This window comes from Rhinoderma darwinii, chromosome 6, assembly GCF_050947455.1.
Source record: "Rhinoderma darwinii isolate aRhiDar2 chromosome 6, aRhiDar2.hap1, whole genome shotgun sequence".
NCBI lineage: Eukaryota > Metazoa > Chordata > Amphibia > Anura > Rhinodermatidae > Rhinoderma > Rhinoderma darwinii.
The window spans coordinates 81269341-81293227 of record NC_134692.1 but is presented as its reverse complement, the minus strand read 5'-3'; the positions used below and the strand labels follow the sequence as shown (position 1 = coordinate 81293227).

The 23887-nt window shown below is 41.5% G+C and overlaps 1 protein-coding gene across 2 annotated transcripts in view; it reads left to right on the top strand.

The window, feature by feature from the left end:
• NABP1 (nucleic acid binding protein 1) overlaps positions 1-23887 on the top strand; it is a 39791-nt gene that overhangs the window by 3787 nt on the left and 12117 nt on the right. For both annotated transcript variants that reach the window (XM_075831280.1, XM_075831279.1), the window contains exon 3: positions 11539-11610. In XM_075831280.1, coding sequence (XP_075687395.1) covers positions 11539-11610 — 72 coding nt within the window. The remainder of the gene's footprint in view (positions 1-11538; positions 11611-23887) is intronic.

Below are 23887 nucleotides of genomic sequence, written 5' to 3'. Positions count from 1 at the left end.
TTTTATTGCACAAACGCTGCAAAACATAAAAAAATTATATACATATGGTATCGCCGTAATCGACCCGCAGAATAAAGTAAAATGGTCATTTATAGCCCAGGGTGAAGGCCATAAAAAAAACAAATAAAAAACATTGTCAGAATTGATGGTTTTTGGTCACCTTGCTTGCCAAAAAATGGAATAAAACGTGATAAAAAAAATTTCTGGTACCCCAAAATGGTACCAATGAAAACCTACAGATTGTCCCGCAAAGAATAAACCCTCACACGGCTCCGGTGGAGAAAAAATAAAACCGTTCTGGCTCTCAGAATATGGCGATGCAAAATGTGCAGAGTGTTCCAAAAGCGGATAAGATCGGGCACCATTTATAAGTGCGACACCGGCCACATATCTGCGGATTATTATTTATTTACTGCATTATTATACCCTGATGTACCCCGCACAGCTTACATATGCCCCCACATTATAAACTGAAACACCAGTAAAACCCCAAACAGAACAACTACCAAGCAAACTCTGTGCCCCAAAAGCCAAATGGCGTCCCTCCCTTCTGAGCCCTGCAGCGTGCCTAAACACCAATTTACGTCCACAGATATGGCATCGCCATACCCGGGAGAACCCGGTTATTATTTTGAGTTATTTGTCTTCAGTGGCACAAACTGGGCATAACATATAGTGCACTAAAATGGCATATGAGTGGAAAATTGTAATTTTCACTCCGCACCATGCGCTGCGCATTAACCCCTTCGCACACCATGACATAGCATGTCGTAGTGTGGGGGGTGATGTATGGAGCGTCTCACGTAAAAAATAAAGAATTTAGAACGGCAAAATCGCTGTTTTTTTGGTCACCTTGGCTCTACCTAAAAATGTAATAAAAAGTGCTCAAAAAGTTGTATGTACCAAAAAGTTGCACCAATAAAAACGACCGCTCGTCCCTCAATAAATAAGCCCTCATACCGCTCTATTGACTGAAAAATAAAAAAGTTGTGGCTCTTGGAACGCGGGGAGGAAAAAACTAAGAAGGAAAAGAAAAAAATGGATCACTCCAGAAAGGGTTAATTACTTTCTAATGAAAAACCATTTATGACCACACGTGGGGTATTGCTGTACTCGGGAGAAATTGCTTTACAAATGTTGGGCAGCTTTTACCCCCTTTATCCTTTGTGAAATTGAAAAAAATGCAACATTTTAGTGGAAGAAATGTCGATATTCATTTTCACGGCCTAATTCTAATAAATCCTGCAAAAGACTTGTGGGGTCTAAATGCCCACTATATCCCTAGATAGATTCTTTAAGTGGTGTAATTTCCACTTTTGCGGGGTTTCCCCTGTTTTGGCCTCTCAGGGGCTTTGCAAATGCGACATGGCACCCAAAAACCATTTCAGCTAAATTTGAGCTCCAAAAGCCAAATAGCGCTCCTTCCCTTCTAAGCCTTGCTGTGGGTCCAAACAGCAGTTTATTACTACATATGGCATATTTCCGTAATCGGGAGAAATTGTTTTACAAATGTTGGGGTGCTTTTTCTCCTTTATTCCTTGTAAAAATTAAAAATGGCTACCTTTTTTCAGAAAAAAAGTCGATTTTTACCTTTACAGAATAATTCCAATGAATTCAGCAAAACAACCGTGGGGTCAAAATGCTAACTTTACCCCTAGAAAAATTCCTTGAGGGGTGTAGTTTCCAAAATGGGGTCACTTTCCGGCGGTTTCCACTATTTTGTTCCCTCCAGTGCATTTCAAACGTGACACGGCACTGAAAACCATTCCAGCAAAATCAGAATTTCAAAATCCAAATGGTGCTCCTTTCCTTCTGAGTCCTGCTGTGGGTCCAAACAGCAGTTTATTACCACATATGTGGTATTGCTATAATCAGGAGAAATTGCTTTACATATGTTGGGGTGTTTTTTCTCTTTTATACCTTGAAAAAATTAAAAATTTCTACGTTTTTTCAGAAAAAAGTAGATTTTCATCTTCACAAACTAATTCAAATAAATTTAGCAAAAAAACTGTGGGTTCAAAATGCTAACTATACCCCTAGATAAATTCCCTGAGGGGTGTAGTTTCCAAAATGAGGTCACTTTTGGGGGTCTTTATTGTTTTGGCCCCACAAGACCTCTTCAAACCTGACATGGTACCTAAAATATATGCTAAAAAAAAAAGGCCCCAAAATCCACTAGGTGCTCCTTTGCTTCTGAGGCCTGTGTTTCAGTCCATGACCGAACTAGGGCCACATGTGGGGTATTTCTAAAAACTGCAGAATCTGGGCAATAAATAATAAGTTACATTTTTTGGGAAAAACCTTCTGTGGTATAGAATTTTTTTTATTACAAATGAATTTTGTATAAAAAAAAATGAAATTTGTAACTTTCACCTCTACTTTGCTTTAATTCCTGTGAAACGCCTAAAGGGTTAATACACTTTCTGAATGCTGTTTTGAATACTTTGAGGGGTGCAGTTTTCAAAATGGGGTGATTTATGGGGACTTTCTAATATATAAGACTCTCAAAGCCACTTCAGAACTGAACTTGTCCTTGTAAAAATCGCCTTTTGAAATTTTCTTGAAAATGTGAGAAATCGCTGCTAAAGTTCTAAGCCTTGTAACGTCCTAGAAAAATAAAATAATTTTCAAAAAACGATGCCAAACTAAAGTAGACATGTGGGGGATGGTAACTAGTAACTATTTTGTGTGGTATTACTATCGGTTTTACAAGCAGATACATTTAAATTTAGAAAAATGCTAATTTTTGCAATTTTTCGCTAAATTTTGGTGTTTTTCACAATTAAATACTGAATCTATCGGGTAAATTTTGCCAGTAACATAAAGTCCAATGTGTCACGAGAAAACAATCTCAGAATCGCTTGGATAGGTAAAAGCATTCCGGAGTTATTACCACATAAAGTGACACATGTCAGATTTTAAAAATCGGCTTCGTCCTGAAGGCCAAAACAGGCTCAGTCCTGAAGGGGTTAAGGATGACTAAATGACTACGGATCCGTATTTACAGACCGTGTTTACGAATGGATAAAAAAATATGGTCGTGTGCGTGGGGCCTTATTGAGGGGGCAATATTGGGATTTCTCGCCATGTTTTATTAACCCCTTCCTGATATCTGCCGTATATATACGGCGCACGCCGGGTGGGGGAATATGGAGTGGGCTCACGGGGCACAAGTAAAAAACTGTAAAATAAAGGTTTAACAAATGAAAAAATTACAATTAAGAGCTCAAAAAACCCCCCTTTTCCTATTTTCCCTCAAGCACAATGTAAAAAAAATAAAAAGCTAACATAACTGGTATCGACACGTCCGTAAAAGTCTGATCTATTACAATATATCATTATTAAAGAGGCTCTGTCACCAGATTCTCAAATCCCTATCTCCTATTGCATGTGATCGGCGCTGCAATGTAGAGAACAGTAACGTTTTTTGTTTTTTTTAAAACGTTCATTTTTGGCCAAGTTATGAGCTATTTTATTTATATATATATATATATAAATGAGCTTTCAAATGGACAACTGGGCGTGTTTTTTTTTTCGTATGTCCAACTGGGCGTGTATTGTGTTTTTAACTGGGCGTGTTTACTTGTTTTACTAACTGGGCGTTGTGAATAGGAGTGTATGATGCTGACGAATGAGTGACCAATCAGCATCATGCACTCCTCTCCATTCATTTACACAGCACATAGTGTTCTTACTAGAACGATGTGCAGCCACATACACAAGTGTCCTGATAATGAATACACATGACCTCCAACCTGGACGTCATGTATATTCAGAATCCTGACACTTCTGAATCTTTTCTGTGAGATTCCAGCAAGCCATGCGTAATCTCGCGAGATTACGAGGTAAACGAGATTTCGTTTCCCTTGCTGGAAATCTCACAGAAAAGATTCAGAAGTGTCAGGATTCGCACGGTGAACACCCTAAAAAATTTAAAATATCAGAATTGCTGGTTTTTTTGGTCCCTTCTTCTCTCACAAAAAATGAAATAAAAAGTGATCAAAAAGTCTCAATATAAACTGCAGCTCACCCTGCAAAAAGTAAGCCATCACACGGCTAAATCGACAGAAAAATAAAAACTTTATGGCTCTCAAAATGTGGCGACAAAACTCAAATTTTATTTTTAACAATACGGTTTTTCCTAGTAAAACAAAGAAAACTATATAAATTTGGTATCGCTGTAATCGTATTAACCCGCACGGTGAACGCCGTAAAAACAAAACCACCCAAAAGGTTGAGGAATCGCTGTTTTTTTTTTTTCTATACCACCCCACATATATATATATATTTTTTTCTCGTTTCCCACTACATTATACGGTACAAAAAATGGTGCTGTGAAAATCTACAACTCGTCCCGCAAAAAACAAGCCCTCATACAGCAATATTGTTGGAAAAATAAGAGTTATGGCTTTTGGAAGGTGGGGAGTAAAAAACAAAAGTGAAAATCCCAAAAATGGCTGCGGAGGGAAAATGTTTTTGAAAGGTTTACATATTCTTTAACCCCTAAAGGCTATGTAAACCTTTAAAAACATTATATATATATATATATATATATATGTGTGTGCTCGGTGCAGCTTTCTAATTTAGTTTTTATTCAAAATTATTTTGACTTTTTCAGATACAGCTGCTTTGTATCCTGGATACAGATCAGCTGTATCTAGCGCTGAAACCTGTATCCGTCAGGTCAGCAGCACTGGCCGGTTCGGTGTCAGTGGGTCCTTTTGTGTCTGACACGTGAACTTCGATGTGATCAATAACTGCTCCATCCTGCGTGTCAGAAACAATGTAGTGATTACATCATCACATCGCCACTGACCTGACCTGTCCATGTAAAGGATAGGTCCCGCTCATTAAATAGAGGAGCGAACCAGGAAGTGGAATGTAGCGGCAGTGGAGGTAAATGGGGAGATGGGAATACCCCTCTTAATATCTATGGGCAGCTTAGAATGAGAAGAACTGACTGCTGGGATTTGTTTAATCATCCAGTGGCTACAACGTTCAGGTATTGTCGATGAAGTCTACTTGACTTCTCTGCACTTCGTTACTCTGTCTGTGGTAGTTGCAGCAGAGGAAGCGTAATCTCGCTGTAACCTGTCATTTACTGCGTAATCTCGCGAGATCACGCTTCCTCTGCTGTAACTACCACAGAAACCGTAACGAAGTGCAGGGATTGTGAATATAGACATCCCGTGGAATGTCTATTCACTGTCTAGACAAAATAGACGAGGAGACAGCACTTCCAACATATGTCAGCTTTTTAATCACCTGTGCGACGTTTCAGTCCTGGACTGAAACGTCGCACGGGTGATTAAAAAGCTGACATATGTTGGAAGTGCTGTCTCCTCGTCTATTTTGTCTATATGATATCGGGAACCGCGGATCCGGTCCTATTGAGGCGTGCACCCACTTGTGGTCCAGTGCTGTGGTAATTTTCTGCTTTGGATATTCACTGTCTAAACACTTCAGGATTGTTAATGTGTAAGTATAGGACAGCACATAAGGATCTGGCAGGATCCCTATGCGCTGAGTAAATGAATGGAGAGGAGTGCAAGACGCTGATTGGTCAGCGTCATACACTCCCCTGTACAAAGCCCACTTGGTCTAAAGTAAAAGTACGCCCACTTGGGCATTAAGCAACTCATTAGCATAAATGTAAAATCACTAATAAAGTGGTGAAAATAGATAGTTTTATTAAATAAAAAGCTTCACTGTCACCTACATTACAGCGCCCATCTCCTTATGTAAGAGACAGGGCACTTATAATGTGGTGACAGAGTCTCTTTAACTATGGTAATCTGATTTTTGCATTGATCTTGGCACTCGCTGTCCTAAAAAAACAAATAATTCTGCCATTACTGGTAATACAGTTTTATGTAGGTAGTAAGAGTAGCATATTGCATTTTATTACACTCTACACGGAAAATGATTTAGCTGCAGTTATTTGGTGTATCTAAATAGGATCAGAGAAAGCCTAATGACTTCCTGTAGTGTTTACATAAGCAAACGGTCACGTATATTCTAGCTGGCTTCCCTATTATGGCAGCCTGGCATGAGTTCGTACATGTTCAACAGTGCAAGCTAAGCACACTGTCTGTGTAAAAGAATGGCTTATTGTTTAAAGCTGAACTGTAAGACAATGTGAATATAAATAGAAGACTGTATTGTTTGCACCAAAGACTGTCATAACTGCATGTACATTTTTAAAGTGCAAATAGAATCCGTTTGTCTCAGTTGTGCAAGGTTTCTGTCGTTTTGATGGAATGGATAGCGTGTCAGTCAGGGTCCCGTTCCGACGGAAATCTCCGTCGGAACGGGACCCTAGCGCAGATGTGAACGAAACCTTATTGACTAAACACTTTTTTGGCTTCACGTTAACAACCATGTTAGGCTCTGTTGCCATATACTGCACAGTATACCTCTGTATGTAATCTGTTTGACAGGTTTTCATGTGGATTAGGCTTCTTTGCTTTTTTTTTAGAGCTTAAAAAAAAAGTATGCATTTGCTTACGTCCACAGTGGATTTGCGGATGGAAAATCCGTAGCGAAATGCAGTAGCAGCAGAGTGTATGAGATTTCAACAAATCGCATCCACATGCTGCAGAATTTTTTTTGCGTAGAAACTGACCTGACGTGTGGATTTTTAAATCCGTAGCATGTCAATTTCTGCTACAAAAAATTCAGTTTTGTTGCAGATTTTCCCTATTGAGTTCAAATTTGCTCGCAAATCCCATTGTTGGCAATTTTGCTGTGGAATACTGGCAGAACCTGCAGTAGTATCTGCGAGTCCAGAGAAGTTTAAAATATAAAAACACTATACTCGCCTCCCCTGGTGCTCCCATTGCAACTTTTTCCTGGTCCCCCACCAGTCTCTAAACCCAGCCTCCAGCGATGATATGTCAAGATGTATGCACTGCAGCGTTCACATGTGACGACTCCCATCGCTGGAGACTGGGTGTACAGAGACTGGCAGGGGACCAGGGAAAGGTTGCTACAGGAGCACCAGTGGAGGTGAGTATAGTGTTTTTGTTTTCTTAGACACTTGGCTGTTTTCCACTGGGAAATCCACACCAAAATCTGCTTGATGTGCTGTGAATTTTCTGCGGAAATTTTTCAGCAGCGAATCTGAACTTAGATTTGGAAGTATTCCATTTTTTTAAATAAATGGCAGACTGATCCAACTCAATGGGCATATGTTTGGACCCATCTAAAGACTTCACTTACCTTTCAAAATAAATAAATTCTGCTATCAGATACAGAATATTTATTCGTAAAAGGATACAATTATAGCGTACTGTGCAAAAACCACTATATGACCAATCTGTGTGAATACCCCATTAGTGACTAATGCATGTTTTCTCTTTCATGAAGAGAACCTCTCTTTATGCTATATGCACACGTGCTTTTTACTACAACCGCATCAAATCAGGGTAAAAAACGCATGTTTTTTTCGGATTGATCTTTGATGCGGTTTTTAACCGCTACGTGAGTATAACCTTCGGCCTTATTCACACTAATGTATTCCTAGTTGGTGTGCTCTCTGTTGTCACATCGGACAGCACGCCATCCCATACAAGTTAAAGAGACTCTGTCACCACATTATAAGTGCCCTAGCTCCTATATAAGAAGATGGGCGCTGTAATGTAGGTGACAGCAGTGCTTTTTATTTAGAAAAACGATCTATTTTCACCACTTTATGAGTGATTTTTAGCTTTATGCTAATTAGTTTCTTAATGCCCAAGTGGGCGTGTTTTCACTTTAGACCAAGTGGGCGTTGTACAGAGGAGTGTAGGACGCTGACCAATCAGTAACCAATCAGCGTCATGCACTTCTCTCCATTCATTTACACTGCACTAGCGATATAGCTATATCGTTATGTGCAGCCACAAATACACAAACACTAACATTACTACAGTGTCCTGATAATGAATACACCTGACCATCCAGCCTGGACGTGATGTTTATTCAGAATCCTGACACTTCTGAATCTTTTCTGTGAGATTACAGCAAGGCAAACATAATCTCGCGAGGTTACGCTGTAAACTGTCATTTAAAACGAGATTAAGTTTTATTTTTCTCTCAACAATGTGTGTCTGTTGTGAGAAATTCACAGCATGCCCTATTCTGGTCCAGTTTTGCAGACCAGACTTGCCCATTGAAGTCTATGGCTGTATGAAAAAAACCAGACCGCACATGGACGACATCAGGAAGTGCTTGCAGAGGAGAAATATGTCTAAAATAACATGGACATTCATGTACATGAATAACGGTCCGTTTTTCGTACACCAATTGGACATGCTCGTGTTAATAAGGCCTTGGATAGAAACTGAGTGATCACTGCGGGTCCTGCATCTCCAAGGGTATGTTCACACAGCATATGTTTGAGGCAGAAAAATACGAGGCTGATATCAAGAGCGGATTATCAACTTTTCTGGAGCTATTTTCCATAGTCAATGAAAAACGGTTCCAAAAACTTCCCTGCACTTCTTTTTGGCGGACGCTTTTTTACGCGGCCGTTTTGAAAAAAACGGCCCGTCGGAACAGAACGCCGTTTTTCCCATTGAAATCAATGGGCAGATGTTTGGAGTGGTTCTGCTTCCGATTTTTCGGGCGTTTACGGTCCGAAAATGGGCTGTGTGAACATTCCCTTATATACTTTCTGTTGTGGCAAAAACGCACCTTTTTCCTGCGTTTTTTCAACTGCAAATAATGGTGCATACTTTGCTGCGTTTTTCATAATGCTAGGAGATGGTGAAGTCTCCTGAAAAACGCAGCAATTCTGTCCACTTTCCGCAGCAGGAATTGACGTTCTACAGTCCAAAAAATACGCACCGCAGGTCAATTTCAGCTCGGAATATTTACGCAGAGTGTGGATGAGATTTGTTAAATCTCACCCACTTTGCTGCGACTGTATTCTGCTGCGTTTTTTCCGGTGCGGTTTCAATTGCGTTTTTTCAATGCAATTCTAAGCTGTGTGCGTTTTTACCGTGATTTGGTGTGTTTTTCGATACATTTGCGATAAAAAAATAAACGCAGCCGCATTAATAAAATGCACCAAAATGCTGTAAAAATGCATGCAGTTTTCAGATGTGTTTTTCAATGCAGTTCTAACCGCACCTGAACCACAATGTGTGAATAGTCCCTAACACGACCCATTTTTTCCACTTCTGTTTTTTAAAGGCAGACTGCATGGCTACGTGCTGGATTTTATACACCTGTGGCAATGTGACTGAATGAAACACCTAAATTCAATGAATTCCCTTTGGAGACACGGCCAATTAGAGTTTTTTCATTTTAGTTTTTTTTTTCCCCGCCTTTCAAATGCCAAATTCTTTCTTTTTTCGTCGACATAGCCGTAGGAGGGCTTGTTTTTTGTGGAACAAGTTGCAGTTTTTCATGGCACCATTTATTGTACTGCATAATGTACCGGGTAGCTGATTTTTAAATTTTTTTTATTTGTGGGGTAAAATTGGGAAAAACAGTGGTTTACGCCATTTTCGGGGGACGGGGAGTTTGTTTTTATGGCGTCTATCAGGCGTTAAAAACTATGTGGACCTTATTCTACAGGTTGATACGATTATGGCGATACCAAACTTATGTTTTGTTTTATTTTTCACCACTTTTAGAAAAAAAAAACAATTTGCTAAAAAAAAATAAATGTTTTAATCCGGCAATTAGCGATGTGAGGGCTTAATTTTTGTGGAGTGAGCTGTAGTTTTCACCGAAACCATTTTGGAGTAGTTGCGACTTTTTGATCACATTTTACTGTGATAGTTCGGACTTTTATGGACGCGGCGATATCAGTTATGTTAACTTTTTTTTAACATTGATTTAGGGAAAAAATGGCAAAAGAGGGTTTTTTTGAACTTGGGTATGTTCACACGATCTATTTTCAGCCGTTTTTGGTCCCTAAACTCCCCGAAAAACGGCTAAAAATGCGGGGGCTGAACACCTACAAACATCTGCCCATTGATTTCAATGGGAAAAACGACATTCCGTTCCCACAGAGCGTATTTTACGCGCCCGTTTTTAAAAACGGCTGCGTAAAAATATGTGCATGTCACTTCTTGAGCCGTTTTTGGAGCTGTTTTTCATTTACTCAATAGAAAAACCGCTCCAAAAACGGCCGCTAAAAACGCAAGTTGCTGAAAACCAGGAGCTGTTTTCCCTTGCAAACTGCTCCATATTTTCAGACGTTTTTATATCCTAATACTTGATCTTTGATTCCGCCCGCTGGAGTGAGGTGACGGCTGTATAACACAGCCGCCACCCGCTGAGTATGGAGCGAGCTCGGCCTGTGAGGTCGCTCCATACTTCCCTTTTGGCGACATCTCAGTAAGGGTATGTTCACACGAGGTCATTACGTCCGTAATTGACGGACGTATTTCGGCCGCAAGTACCGGAGCGAACAGAGTGCAGGGAGCCGGGCTCCTAGCATCATACTTATGTACGACGCTAGGAGTCCCTGCCTCGCTGCAGGACAACTGTCCCGTACTGAAAACATGATTACAGTACGGGACAGTAGTTCCAAGGCGGACAGGCATCTGCTAGGTCATGCCTGCGGCATGATCTAGCAGGCATTCGCTGCAGGCAGACCTGGGGGTCTTTATTAGACCCCCGGCTGCCATAGAAGACACAGACACTCGGCGATTTTATCGCCGGGTGTCAGTGAGATGAGAGGGAGCTCCCTCCCTCTCTCCAAAACCATTCAGATGCGGTGCTCGCTATTGTGCACCGCATCTGAAGGGTTAAACAGGTGAGATCGATACTAATATCGATCTCACCCGGCAGAGCAGGGACGCCCCCAGCCCTCAGCTGCTTCTGGCAGCTGAGAGCAGGGAGATTTCACGGCTCCCTGCTCTGTTTACTTTATTCTACAGCAGCGACGTAGTTTGGCGGCGCTCTAGAATAAAGCCCACTAATGACCGCCGTAAAAAGACGTATCGGCGGTCATTAAGGGGTTAAAACCCCAAAACACTGAACAATGCTGTTTTATCAGATCTGCACCCCTTGTTTTACAACGCCTTTCCGGGAGAAACGGTATTTGATGCTGAGAGAGGCCAATTTCACACGGCAGTGTTCTGTCGTTTTACATCAGTATTTGTATTCCAAACCAAAAGTGGAGCATAAACAGAAAGTATAATGGAAAGATTTGTACCTCTTCTGTGTTTTGGACCCACTCCTGATTTTGGCTTCCAAATACTGACCAAAATACTGCTAAGTGAAAATGGCCTAAGAGCCTGTTCACATCACCGTTCATTTCCGTTCCGGGGTTCCGTCGGGTGAACCCCGCTTGAAATGGAAGCTGTGCTGTCAGTTTCACTTTCCGTTGCGGGGTTCACCCGACGGAACCCTCCGACGGAACCCCGGAATGGAAATGAACGGTGATGTGAACAGGCCCCAAGGCAGAAAGCTTTATGAGAAACCGGGTCCAATACCGTTTTCGGTATTTCAAAAAAGCATTTTCATATATTCTTTTGTTCAGGTTTTGATAACTCTGCTTGTGCTTGAACTTATAGATGTTTTACATTTGTCTTTAAGGTATGCATCAATGTGGAAAGGATGTCTAACTCTGTACAGTGGAAGAGGTGGAGAGCTTCAGAAAATAGGAGAGTAAGTACATGGCTTTTTCCTGTGAAGTGTTACCATCATATCATACCTCCCAACTTTCAAGTATCGCAAAGAGGGACAACCGATGCGTAGCAAATTATTTTCCTTTTAAGCTACGCCTCTAACCCTGCCCAATCACCCCCCATTCACACCCGATTCAGCCCACACCGTATCATGCCACTTTAGCTGCCTCCCACACACTATAATACCCCCTTCCACACCGTATAATGCCCCCTTAGCTGTCCCTAGTGGCAGTCCCCACATAGTGCCACTGTGCCTATGTAGATATTGCCACACAGTGCCCATGTAGATGGCACCATAGTGTTCCTATGTAAATAGTGCCACACCCCCTTGAAGATAGCACCACCATCCCCCTTTAGATAGCGCCATTGGGGCTCGCTCTATGAGTGGAATTCCCAGCCAGAGCATCGGCCACGCTGTGGCCGGGTGTACCGCTCCAGGAGCAACTCCTGACATCACTGTCCATATATATAGACCGTGACCTCAGGGACCCCCTCTAGGAGCAGAATCCTCGGTCAGAGTGTCCATTCCATATATGGATGGTGACGTCAGGGGCTCCTGGAGCGGAATACACGGGCACAGCACTACTATGAGTCCTTTACTAGTAGACCGTGAGTGCTGAAGCAGGGAGCTGACGGTTCCTTTCTTCAGCATTGGATTCAACTGTATCTGCGTCCTGAGGATGCAGATACAGTTGTCACCGGAACATACTACCGGCCGCCTGGAATCCCGGACTGCACCGCTGAATCCGGGACGGTTGGGAGGTATGATCATATGTTGTGTTTCTTGTCTAACATTTCTTCTGACAAACTGCACACAGAATGTCACTTGTATTTAATTGTAAAGCATTTCTATTACATCTTGGAATGATCTATTCCTCAACTGTTCATTCTAAGCATGGTGTAAATGAAGTCTAAGGCCCTGTTCATGCGGTTTTTTTGCAGGCAGAAAAAAATCTGTCTCAGAATTCCTTCAGGAATGTGGCGTTTTTCGTTCCTGGCCATTAAAGCTAATGCAAGGACTGTGGGCAAAAAAACACTGCAAAAAAATGTTTAGAACAGAACGCCACAGGTTTTTTATGTCTCCCATTGACTTCAATGGCACGTCAGAGGGGGATGCTGCGGCAAGAAAGGACATGTCGCTTTTTTTTCCCCCGCGAGCTGCCAAAAGCCACTTGAGAAACCGCCTCCCATTGAAATAGTTTTTTTGGCGCTGATTCAGATGCGGTTTCCGCATCAAAATCGCCAAGAAACTGTGTGAACTGACTCTAAGATCAGTAAAAAAAAATTTACCTACCATTTGTGGATCCTTTGTTCTCAAGTAAGGTTTTAACCAGTGGTCTCCAAGATGTGACTTTTCAGCTCTTGTTAAACTACAACTCCCAGCATACTGGAAGTTGTAGTTTTGCAGCAGCTGGAGTGGCACCAATTAAGGGCTTATGCACACTGCCATATTACAGTGTGGTATGGATCTGTAAAACGGTGCATGTAGTAGGGATGCACGATGCATTGAAACTTCGATGCTGTGCATCCCCAAATGGTTCGATACCGTTATTTCATGTATTTCGATACTTAGCTTTGCGGCCGCACAGCTTAGCATTGTAACACATGAATGTACGAGCGGGGCTGGAGCTGTGTGATACAACCATTGCCCCGCTCCTTAGTCCTGACAAGTGCACGCTGTCGGGATGATGTGATGCGGCTAGCGCTGCACTAATAAGCGGCACACTGAAGACAGAACATGGCGGGCGCACTGCAAAACTCCCCCATGTTCTGTCTTCAGTGCCTGAACCGCCGCTTATTAGTGCAGCGCCGGCTGCATCTCCTCATGCTGACCGCGCGCGCACATACTGTCAGGAGCGGGGCAATGGCTGTATTACAGAGCCGCAGCCCCACTATAACGGCGGAGATCAGAGAAACCTCATCTCGTCCGTTATTCCCCTGAATGCTCAAAGCTGACTGCAGCATTCAAGAGGAAGTGAGAAGGGGTGATGCCCCTTGGATCGCATCACAGGAATCCCTGTGACGCGACTGAGGGACATACCATATATGGGCAGACAGCCTATGGTCCATTGAAGGACCGCAGGCTGTCTTACCATATTTCCTGTTGGGGCATACTTAGTACACAGGCTAATGTACTGGCATATAGATATATACCAGTACATTACTATCAGCATATAGATATATGGCAGTACATTAAAGTTTAAAAATAAAGTAAATACATAAAGTAATATTAAATTTTAAAAAATACACATTCACCTTTTTTACAATAAACATTAAAATAAGTCTCAATACATAAAATATACACATATTGGGTATTGGCGCGGCCGTAATAACCTTCACCAAAAATTTTTTTGCATCATTTATGATGTGTACGCTGGAAAAAGTAAACTAAAGATGGCTTTCTTTCACTTAGGCCGGATTCACGAGGCGGGTGCGTTTTGCACGTGCAAAAAACGCGGCGTTTTGTGCCCGCAAAAGGTCCATAAAAGCTCCATGTGTCAGCAGCATATGATGCGTGGCTGCGTGATTTTCACGCAGCCGCCATCATTATGACACTCTGTTTTTATGTTTGTAAACCGAAAAGCACGTGGTACTTTTCTGTTTTCATCCATAGTTTTGACTACTGTAGCGCGCATCACACGGAAGTACGTCCGTGTGCCGTGCGCGGTTTTCACACACCTATTGACTTCAATGGGTGCGTGATGCACGAAAAACGGGCAAATATATAGGACATGTCGTGAGTTTTACGCAGCGGACATACGCTGCGTGAATATCACGGACAGTCTGAACGGCCCCATTGACTAACATAGGTCCGTGCGATGCGCGTGAAAAACACGCGCATAGCACAGACTTAGGCCGGATTTACACGAGCGTGTGCGTTTTGCGTGTGCAAAAAACCCAGCGTTTTGCACGCGCAAAAGGCACTTAACAGCTCTGTTTGTCATCACCATATGATGCGCGGCTGCGTGAGTTTCGCGCAGCTGCCATCATTATGGCACTCTGTAAACAGAAAAGCATGTGGTGCTTTTCTGTTTTCATTCATGGTTTTTACTGCTCTTTCGCGAGATTTTCACGCACCCATTGACTTCAATGGGTTCGGGATGTGCGAGAAATGCAGAAATATAGGACATGTTGTGAGTTTTACGCAGCAGACACCCGCTGTGTGAAACTCACGGACAGTCTGCACGGCCCCATAGACTAAAATAGGTCTGCGAAAGTGGCTTTTTACAATACAAGGTTGTGTATTGTCCACATGATTTTTTTTTATTTTTTATATTCTTTACACTATTAACTTTGTGCTGGTTCAATAGTTGGTTTATGCCCCTTCCAATGCAAGGAAAGTTGTCATTGATAGTCAATAGAGCCCCTCTGCATATTCAGTGTTGGTTTGAGGAAAGTTAAAGCATTAATCTGTTTAGTAGCACAGATGCATTCCTAGTATCTCTTGGGGTGCTATTATACGAGCCGCGGTAACCGAAATTTCACCCTTCGGACTGCACTTATTAGCAGTTAGCCCAGAAAATAAATCCTGACGTTCATTCACCTAAAATTAAAATTCATACAGGACATCGGGCTTAGATCTTTCAGTATAACTAAAACCTGAGTATGGGACTGGGGTCCACTACCGTTTACAGCTCCAAACACATTTCTATCTCTCATCACCTCAGGACATATTTTTGGTAATGGCTTCATTACTCTTCTAATTTACTCTCTGCATTTTCATAGCTTATAACCATTTTAAAGCTCCACAAACGCAGTGATGCAAAGGTAGTGGTTATTGCTCACTAAGGCCCCATTCACATCGCGTTTGTGCTATCCGCCGAGCGCATTCGTTTTTAAACACTAAAAAAGTGTTGAAACGTATAGCTCAGCGTATTCATAGAATATAATGGGTTAAATGTAGACCAAAATAGCGTTCGTTTTGGTCTGTTTGTCATTGTTTACATTGGGATACTGTTTGTTTTTAAAGTACTGAAAAGCGTAGTCTGCTACACTATTCTGTACTTCAAAAACTTATACGCCACGTAATGTTTTTTAGCTTTGATCTCAATGGACGACGTATGCAAACGTAAATCTATATGTTTGTATCCGTTTGCATATAGTAAATCTATCCGTTTTTGTTTTTTTTTCTATCAGTGTTCACTTTAAAAAAAAAAGTATACCGATTTTTTTTTTTTTTTTTTTTTTTTTTTTTTAAGGTAAAAAAACTGATAGAAACCTATACCAACGTATGAGTATACACCAAACGTACACGCTATAAAAAACAGACGTAAACAGAAAATGGTATAAGTTTGTACACATTTTCAATTGTCCACATTTTTATTTTAAAAAAAAGTATACGCTCGGTGGATAGCATAAACACGATGTGAATGGGGCCTTACCATCACTGTATAAAGATTGCGCTCATGCCCCTGTCGCCAGTACCACGTTTTTAATGCACAACGTTTGTGACTGGACAGATCTGGAAGTTTGGTTTTCTGGAGCCTCCTAATTTGTTTTGGAAATTATTTGCTTTTCCTGCTCTGCTGGTTTGTTTCCATTCACGCTCCATAAAATAGATTCGATAAGAAGCATAATACACGTGTAGGCAATAAGCTCCCTTTAGATTACCATCTTTGCTCTCACCCCTCCCTTCCACATTTGCTTTATATAATTTCTAACCTACTACTCGCTGCAACTGCTCTGGTCAATTTAACACGTGTCACATTGTTTATTAGTCTTCATCATACGGATGGTTCTAAGGCTGGGTTCACGTCTGCGTTCTGTGTTTCTATTGGTCTGCTCCATCATAGGAGCGGAACAACGAAGATACTGTAAGATTGGGATCTGTTGCATAACTTAAACAATCGGCGCCCGATGGAACCAGTTGACTTTAATAGGTTTTGTCGGGTCCCTGCCAGGGTGTATCCACACAGATCCTATTTTGGACAGCCGTAATATGGCTGCAGTTTAAAATACTGAAATGAACAGGGTCTGGATTTTGCAGCCACCATACACTCCTCATAATACAGATGGTACAACGATAAAAGAATTTCTATACAAATGATAAAGTGCTGCTGCACCTTCTCAGTACGCCATGTGCAGCTACCCTCCTAGCCAAACACTAAACATGAAACTCCCAAAAAAGCTCCTTCCACTTTTATGGGGCTCTTGCAATTTCCTGCACAGCGGGTAACTGGAAGCACCACTATTCATGGAATAAGCCAAAGGGATGTTGTTCCCTTTGTTCTTGTGATCGGCAGGATCCCAGAGGTCGGACCCGGACTGATTCTAATATTATGGTATATCCTAGTGATATGCCACAACGTTATTAGATTAGAATACCTCTTTTTAACCCCTTCAGGACTGAGCCTGTTTTGGCCTTCAGGACGAAGCCGATTTTTCAAATCTGACGTGTCCCTTTTATATGGTAAGGGTATGTGCACACGATAACTGGCTTTTACGTCTGAAATTACAGACTGTTTTCAGGAGAAAACAGCTGCATCGATTCAGACGTAAAAGCTCCTCCTCGCATTTTGCGAGGCGTCTTTGACGGCCGAACATTTGAGCTGTTCTTCATTGAATTCAATGAAGAACGGCTCAAAAAACGTTTCAAAGAAGTGTCCTGCACTTCTTTGACGAGGCAGTCATTTTACGCGTCGTCGTTTGACAGCTGTCAAACGACGACGCGTAAATTACTGTTCGTCGGCACAGTATGTCGGCAGACCCATTCAAATGAATGGGCAGATGTTTGCCGACGTATTGGAGCCGTATTTTCAGGCGTAAATCAAGGCATAATACGCCTCGTTTACGCCTGAAAATAGCTCGTGTTAACCCAGCCTTATAACTCTGGAATGCTTTTACCTATCCAAGTGATTCTGAGATTGTTTTCTCGTGACATATTGTACTTTATGTTAGGGAAAAAATTTTGTCGATAAATTCAATATTTATTTGTAAAAAAAACACCAAGATTTAGAGAAAATTAGCATTTTTCGAAATTTAAATGTATCTACTTGTAAAACAGATAGTAATACCACACAAAATACTTACTAGTTTATATTTCCCATATGCCTACTTTGTTTGCATTGTTTTTTGAACATTCTTTTATTTTTCTAGGACGTTACAAGGCTTAGAACTTTAGCAGCAATTTCTCATATTTTCTCATATTTTTCAGGGACCAGTTCAGTTCTGAAGTGACTTTGAGGGCCTTGTATATTAGAAAGTCCCCATAAATCACCCCATTTTGAAAACTGCACCCTCTCAAAGTATTCAAAACCACATTCAGAAAGTGTTTTAACCCTTTAGGCGTTTCACAGGAATTAAAGTAAAGTAGAGGTGACATTTACAAATTTCATTTTTTTAATCAAAATTAATTTGTAATAAAAAAAAAATTCTGTACCGCAGAAGGTTTTACCCGAGAAATGGAACTCCATATTTATTGCCAAGATTCTGTAGTTTTTAGAAATATCCCACTTGTGGCTCTAGTGTGCTAATGGACTGAAATACGGGCCCCCGAAGCAAAGGAGCACCTAGTGGATTTTGGGGCCTCCCTTTTTTTTAGAATATAATTTAGGCACCATGTCCGGTTTGAATAGGTCTTGTGGTACCAAACTAGTAAAGACCCCCCCAAAAGTGACCCCATTTTGGAAACTACACCCCTCAAGGAATTTTTTCTAGGGGTAAAGTTAGCATTTTGACCCCACAGTTGTTTTGCTGAATTCATTGGAATTTGTCTGTAAAGGTAAAAATCTACTTTTTTTCTGTAAAAACTTTAGATATTTTAGATATCATTTTTACAAGGAATAAAGAAGGAAAAAGCACCCCAGCATTTGTAAAACAATTTCTCCCGATTACGGAAATACCCTATATGTGGTAACAAAGTGCTGTTTGGACCCACACCGGCGCTTAGAAGGGAAGGAGCGCTATATGGCTTTTGGAGCTCAAAGTTAGCTGGAATAGTTTTTGGGTGTCATGTCTCATTTGCAAAGCCCCCCGAGGGACCAAAACAGTGGAAGCCCCCCAAAAGTAACCCCATTTGGGAAACTACACCACTTAAGGAATCTATCTAGGGGTATAGTGAGCATTTAGACCCCACACGTCTTTTGCAGAATTTATTAGAATTAGGCCGGATTCAGACGAGCGTGTGCGTTTTGCACGCGAAAAAACGCTGCGTTTTGCGCGCACAAAAGGCACTTAACAGCTCTGTGTGTCATGATCATATGGTGCGCGGCTGCGTGCTTTTCGCGCAGCCGCCATCATTATGACACTATTTGGATGTTTGTAAACAGAAAAGCACGTGGTGCTTTTCTGTTTGCAATCATAGTTTGCCTGCTGTTGCGCGAATCACGCACGTTCCACGGAGGTGCCTCCGTGTGGCATGCGTGATTTTCACGCACCCATTGACTTCAATGGGTGCGTGATGCACGAAATACCCACAAAGAAAGAACATGTCGTGAATTTTACGCAGTGGACTCACGCTGCGTAAAAATCACGGACTGTCTGCACGGCCCCATAGACTAATATAGGTCCGTGCGAGGCGCGTGAAAATCACGCGTGTTGCACGGACGTATATCACGTTCGTCTGAATAAGCCCTTAGGCCCCATACACATGAAAGTAAAAACGCCCGTAATTACGGCACGTTTTTACGGGCCCATGGGCTTCTATTGGCCACCGGTACCTCACCGTATGCTTACGGGAAGGTGCCCGTGCCGTTGAAAAATATATTATGGGAGCGTTGTTAGGCGATGTCAGTAAATAGTTACTGTCCAGGGTGCTGAAAGAGTTAAACGATCGCCAGTAACTGTTTCAGCACCCTGGACAGTGTCTTCCGATCACAATATAGATCAACCTGTAAAAAAAAGCAAAAAAAACGTTCATACTTACCCAGAACTCCCTGCTTCTTCCTATCCGGGATGACGTTTCAGCCGATGTACAGGCTGCAGCGGTCACATGGACTGCCGCGTCATCCAGGGAGGTCGGACTGTATGTCAAGAGAGGGACGTGTCACCAAGGCAACGGCCGGGTAAGGATGAATTTCTTGTACTTTTTCTGCGGAAAGGGCTGTCCCTTCTCTCTATCCTGCACTGATAGAGAGAAGGGCTGCCGATTACTGCAGTGTAATTTTACAGCAAAAACGTGCTCGAAAATACGGGTGGAATACGGGTGACACCGGACCCGTATTTATGGGCACGGGTCCGTAAATACTGGTGCAATACGGGTCGAATACGTGTGACCAAGGACTTGTATTTACGGGAGGACAAAAATACGTTTGTGTGCATGAGGCCTTAGGCCAGGGGTGGGCAAACTTTTTGACTCGCGGGCCACAATGGGTTCTAAAATTTGACAGAGGGGCCGGGCCAGGAGCATTTGGAGGGAGTGTTTGGGCCGGATATACTAAAGCATTAAATGTAGTGTGTGCAAACCTCATAGCACAGTAAGAACACTACAACCCAATTTATTAACTGTCTTTCAAATGTGAAAAATAGCCCTTATCAGTTAATAAATTTGTCTCAAGGAATATGCAAGATATGGCATTTACATACTATTTTGCAGATACTGGGAGGAGGAAATGTAAATAGATTAAAATAACATACGCAATGTGATTTATCAAGAAAAAAGTTCTGTTGACTCTGTAAATTAGCTGCCAACCTCTGAGCAGTAGCCGCCCGTTCTTGTGTTGACTGCTTGCTAGCATAGTTTGCATGCTTCGTGGCAAAGTGACGGCTGATATTGTACTCTTTGAAAACCGAAGGGCTTAATGGTGACGTGAAACGAAGTGAAAATGAAAGTGAAATAAAGAGAAATACGCGCCACATTAACCCCTTAATGACCGGGCCATTTTGCACGTTAATGACCAAGGATTATTTTTTGTTTTTCCACGGTCGCATTCCAAGAGTCGTAACTCTTTTTTTATTCCGTCGACATAGCCGTATAAGGGCTTGTTTTTTCCGGGACGAGTTGTATTTTGTAATTGTACCATTTTTAGATGCTTATAATATATTGGTTAACTTTTATTAACTTTATTTTAGGAGAGAATTGAAAATAAGCAGCTATTCCAGCATTCATTTTCACGTTATAAATTTACGCCGTTTACTATGCAGCGTAAATAACATGTTCACTTTATTCTATGGGTCGGCACGATTACAGGGATACCAAATATGTAAAGGTTTTATATGTTTTTCCTACGTTTGCACAATAAAAAGCCTTTTAGAAAAAAATTACTTGTTTTTGCATCGCCGCATTCCAAGAGCCGTCATTTTTTTATTTTTCCGTTGATGTGGCCGTACGTGGGATTGATTTTTGCGGGACAATGTGTAGTTTTCATTAGTACTATTTTGGGGTACATAGGACTTATAGATGAACTTTTATTTTATTTTTTATGGGGGGAATGGGAGAAAAGAGAGAATTTTGCCGTTGTTTTTTGCGTTTTCTTTGGACGCCGTTCATCCGGCGGTTTAATTAATGTGTTCATTTTATTGGTCAAGATGTTACGATCGCGGGGATACCATATATGTGTATGTGTGATTTGTTTTGACCGTTTTATTAAATAAAACCACTTTTTGGGGCAAAAAAGTAGTTTTATTTGACTTTGACTGTAATTTTTTTTATTTTTTTTTTCACAAACTTTATTTAACGGTTTTACTTTTTTTTTTTTAGTCCCACCAGGGGACTTCACTATGCGATGTGCCGATCGCATATATAATGCTTTGGTATACTTCGTATACCAAAGCATTATTGCCTGTCAGTGTAAAACTGACAGGCAACCTGTTAGGTCATGCCTCTGGCATCGCCTAACAGGCAGATGCTGAAGACAGACCTGGGGGTCTTTGTTAGACCCCCGGCTGTCATGGAAACCCGACGGCGACCCGCGATTTGTTTGCGGGGGCGCCGATCGGGAGACAGAGGGAGTTCCCCCCTCTGTCAAACACATTAAATGCCGCTGTCACTGTTGACAGCGGCATTTAATGGGTTAAACTGCCGGAATCGGCGCGTGCTTCGATTCCGGCAGTTGCAGCAGGAGCCAGGCTGTGTATAACAGCCGTGCTCCTGCCGCCGATCGCGTGTGTACACTGGCAGTACCCGCGCGATCACAGGACGGATATATCCGTCCTCCTGCGCGAACTAGCAGCTGCTGAGGACGGATATATCTTGGACAAGTTCGGCGGGCCGGATTAAAAAGCCTAACGGGCCGTATGTGGCCCGCGGGCCGTAGTTTGCCCATGTCTGCCTTAGGCCATGAAAATGAATATCAACATTATTTCCACTAAAATGTTGAATTTTTCAATTTCACAAAAGAAGAAAAAGCACCCCAACATTTGCAAATCAATTTCTCCCGAGTACGGCTATACCCCACATGTAGTCATATATATTTTTCCATTAGAAAGTAATTAACCCATTCCATACTGATTCATTTTTTTTGTTTTTCGTTTTTCCTCCCCGCTTTCCGAGAGCCATAACTTTTTTATTTTTCTGTCAATAGAGCGGTGTGTGGGCTTATTTTTTGCGGGACGAGCTGTAGTTTTTATTGGTACAATTTTTTGGTACATACAACTTTTTGAGCATTTTTTATTTTTCACGGCGTTCACCGTGCGAGTTAAATAATGGTATATTGTAATAGTTTGGACTTTTACAGACACCGCAATACCAATTCTGTGTATTTTTTTTACTTTAGAGAAAAAATTTAAAAAGGGTTTCTTTTTGGACTTTAAATATATATTTAATTTTTTCCACTAATAATAACTATTTACTTTTATTTTTACACATTTTATTAGTCCCCCTAGGGTACTTGAACCAGAAATCATTAGATCACTGCTAGAATACACTGCAGTACTAATGTATTGCAGTATATTGTGATTTTTACAGGCTCCTGTAACAGCGTGATCGCTGTTTCTGTCCATAAGTCCCGGGTATCAGCTGTAATACACAGCTGACACCCGCAGCGTATGGCGCGAGCTCAGCGCGTGAAACGCTCCATATATCACCCCCCACACCACGACATGCTATTAAGTTGTGGTGCGCGAAGGGTTTAATGCGCAGCGGATGGTGCAGAGTGAAAATTAAAATTTTCCACTGATGTGCCATTTTAGTGCACAAATGTTGTGCCCAGTTTGTGTCACAAATACCTCATAAAATATTAACCGGGTTCTCCCGGGTATGGCGGGTATGGCGATGCCATATTGGTGGACGAAAACTGCTGTTTGGGCACGCTCAGAAGGGAGGGAGCGGCATTTGGCTTTAGGGAGCTCAGATTTTGCTTGGTAGTAGCTCTGGCGTTTTGCTGGTATTTCAGTTTATAATGTGGGGGCATATGTAAGCTGTGCGGAGTACATCAGGGGCATAATAAGAGGGTATAATAATGGGGTAAATAAATAATAATCCGCAGATATGTGGCCGGTGTCGCATTTATAAATAGCGCCCGATCTTATCCGCTTTTGGAACACTGCACATTTTGCATCGCCATATTCTGGGAGCCGGAACATTTTTTTATTTTTTCACCACCGGAGCCGTGTGAGGGCTTGTTTGTTGCGGGACAATCTGTAGTTTTCAGTGGTACCATTTTGGGGTACATGCGATTTTTAAATTTTTTTTATTTTTTTTCTTCCATTTTTTTTTTTTGATCACTTTTTATTCCATTTTTCAGCAAGCAAGCTGACCAAAAATCATCAATTCTGACAATGTTTTTTATTTTTTTTTTACGGGGTTCACCCTGGGCTATAAATGACCATTATATTTTATTCTGCGGGTCGATATATAGATTTCTTTGTCACCATATTCTCAAAAAAGCTGTGTAAGTGCATATTTTTGCGGGACGGGTTGTAGTTTGTATTGTTACTATTTTGGCGTGCATTCTACTTTTTGATTACTTTTTATTGGATATTTTGGAAGGGGTGGTGACCAAAAAATAGTAATTCTGCCATTGTTTTTCGTTTATTTTATTTGCGGTGTTCACCGTGCGGGAAAAATAATATTATAGTTTTATAGTTGGGGTCGTTACAAACGCGGTGATACCAAATATGTGTACTTCTTTTTTTTTTTTTTTACGTATTCATTTTTTTCCTATAATAAAAGACTTATAGGAAAAAAAAGCAGTTCTTGTTTGTCACTTCTAACTCTTATTTTTACACTTTTTTTTTAAACATTTTTATTCTTTTTTTTTTTTTACTTTATTTATTCTTTACTTGTCCCACTAGGGGACATTTAGACTCACAGCTCTGATCACTGCTGGAACACATTACACTACCTACGTAGTGTAATTCATTCCAACTGTCATTGTGGC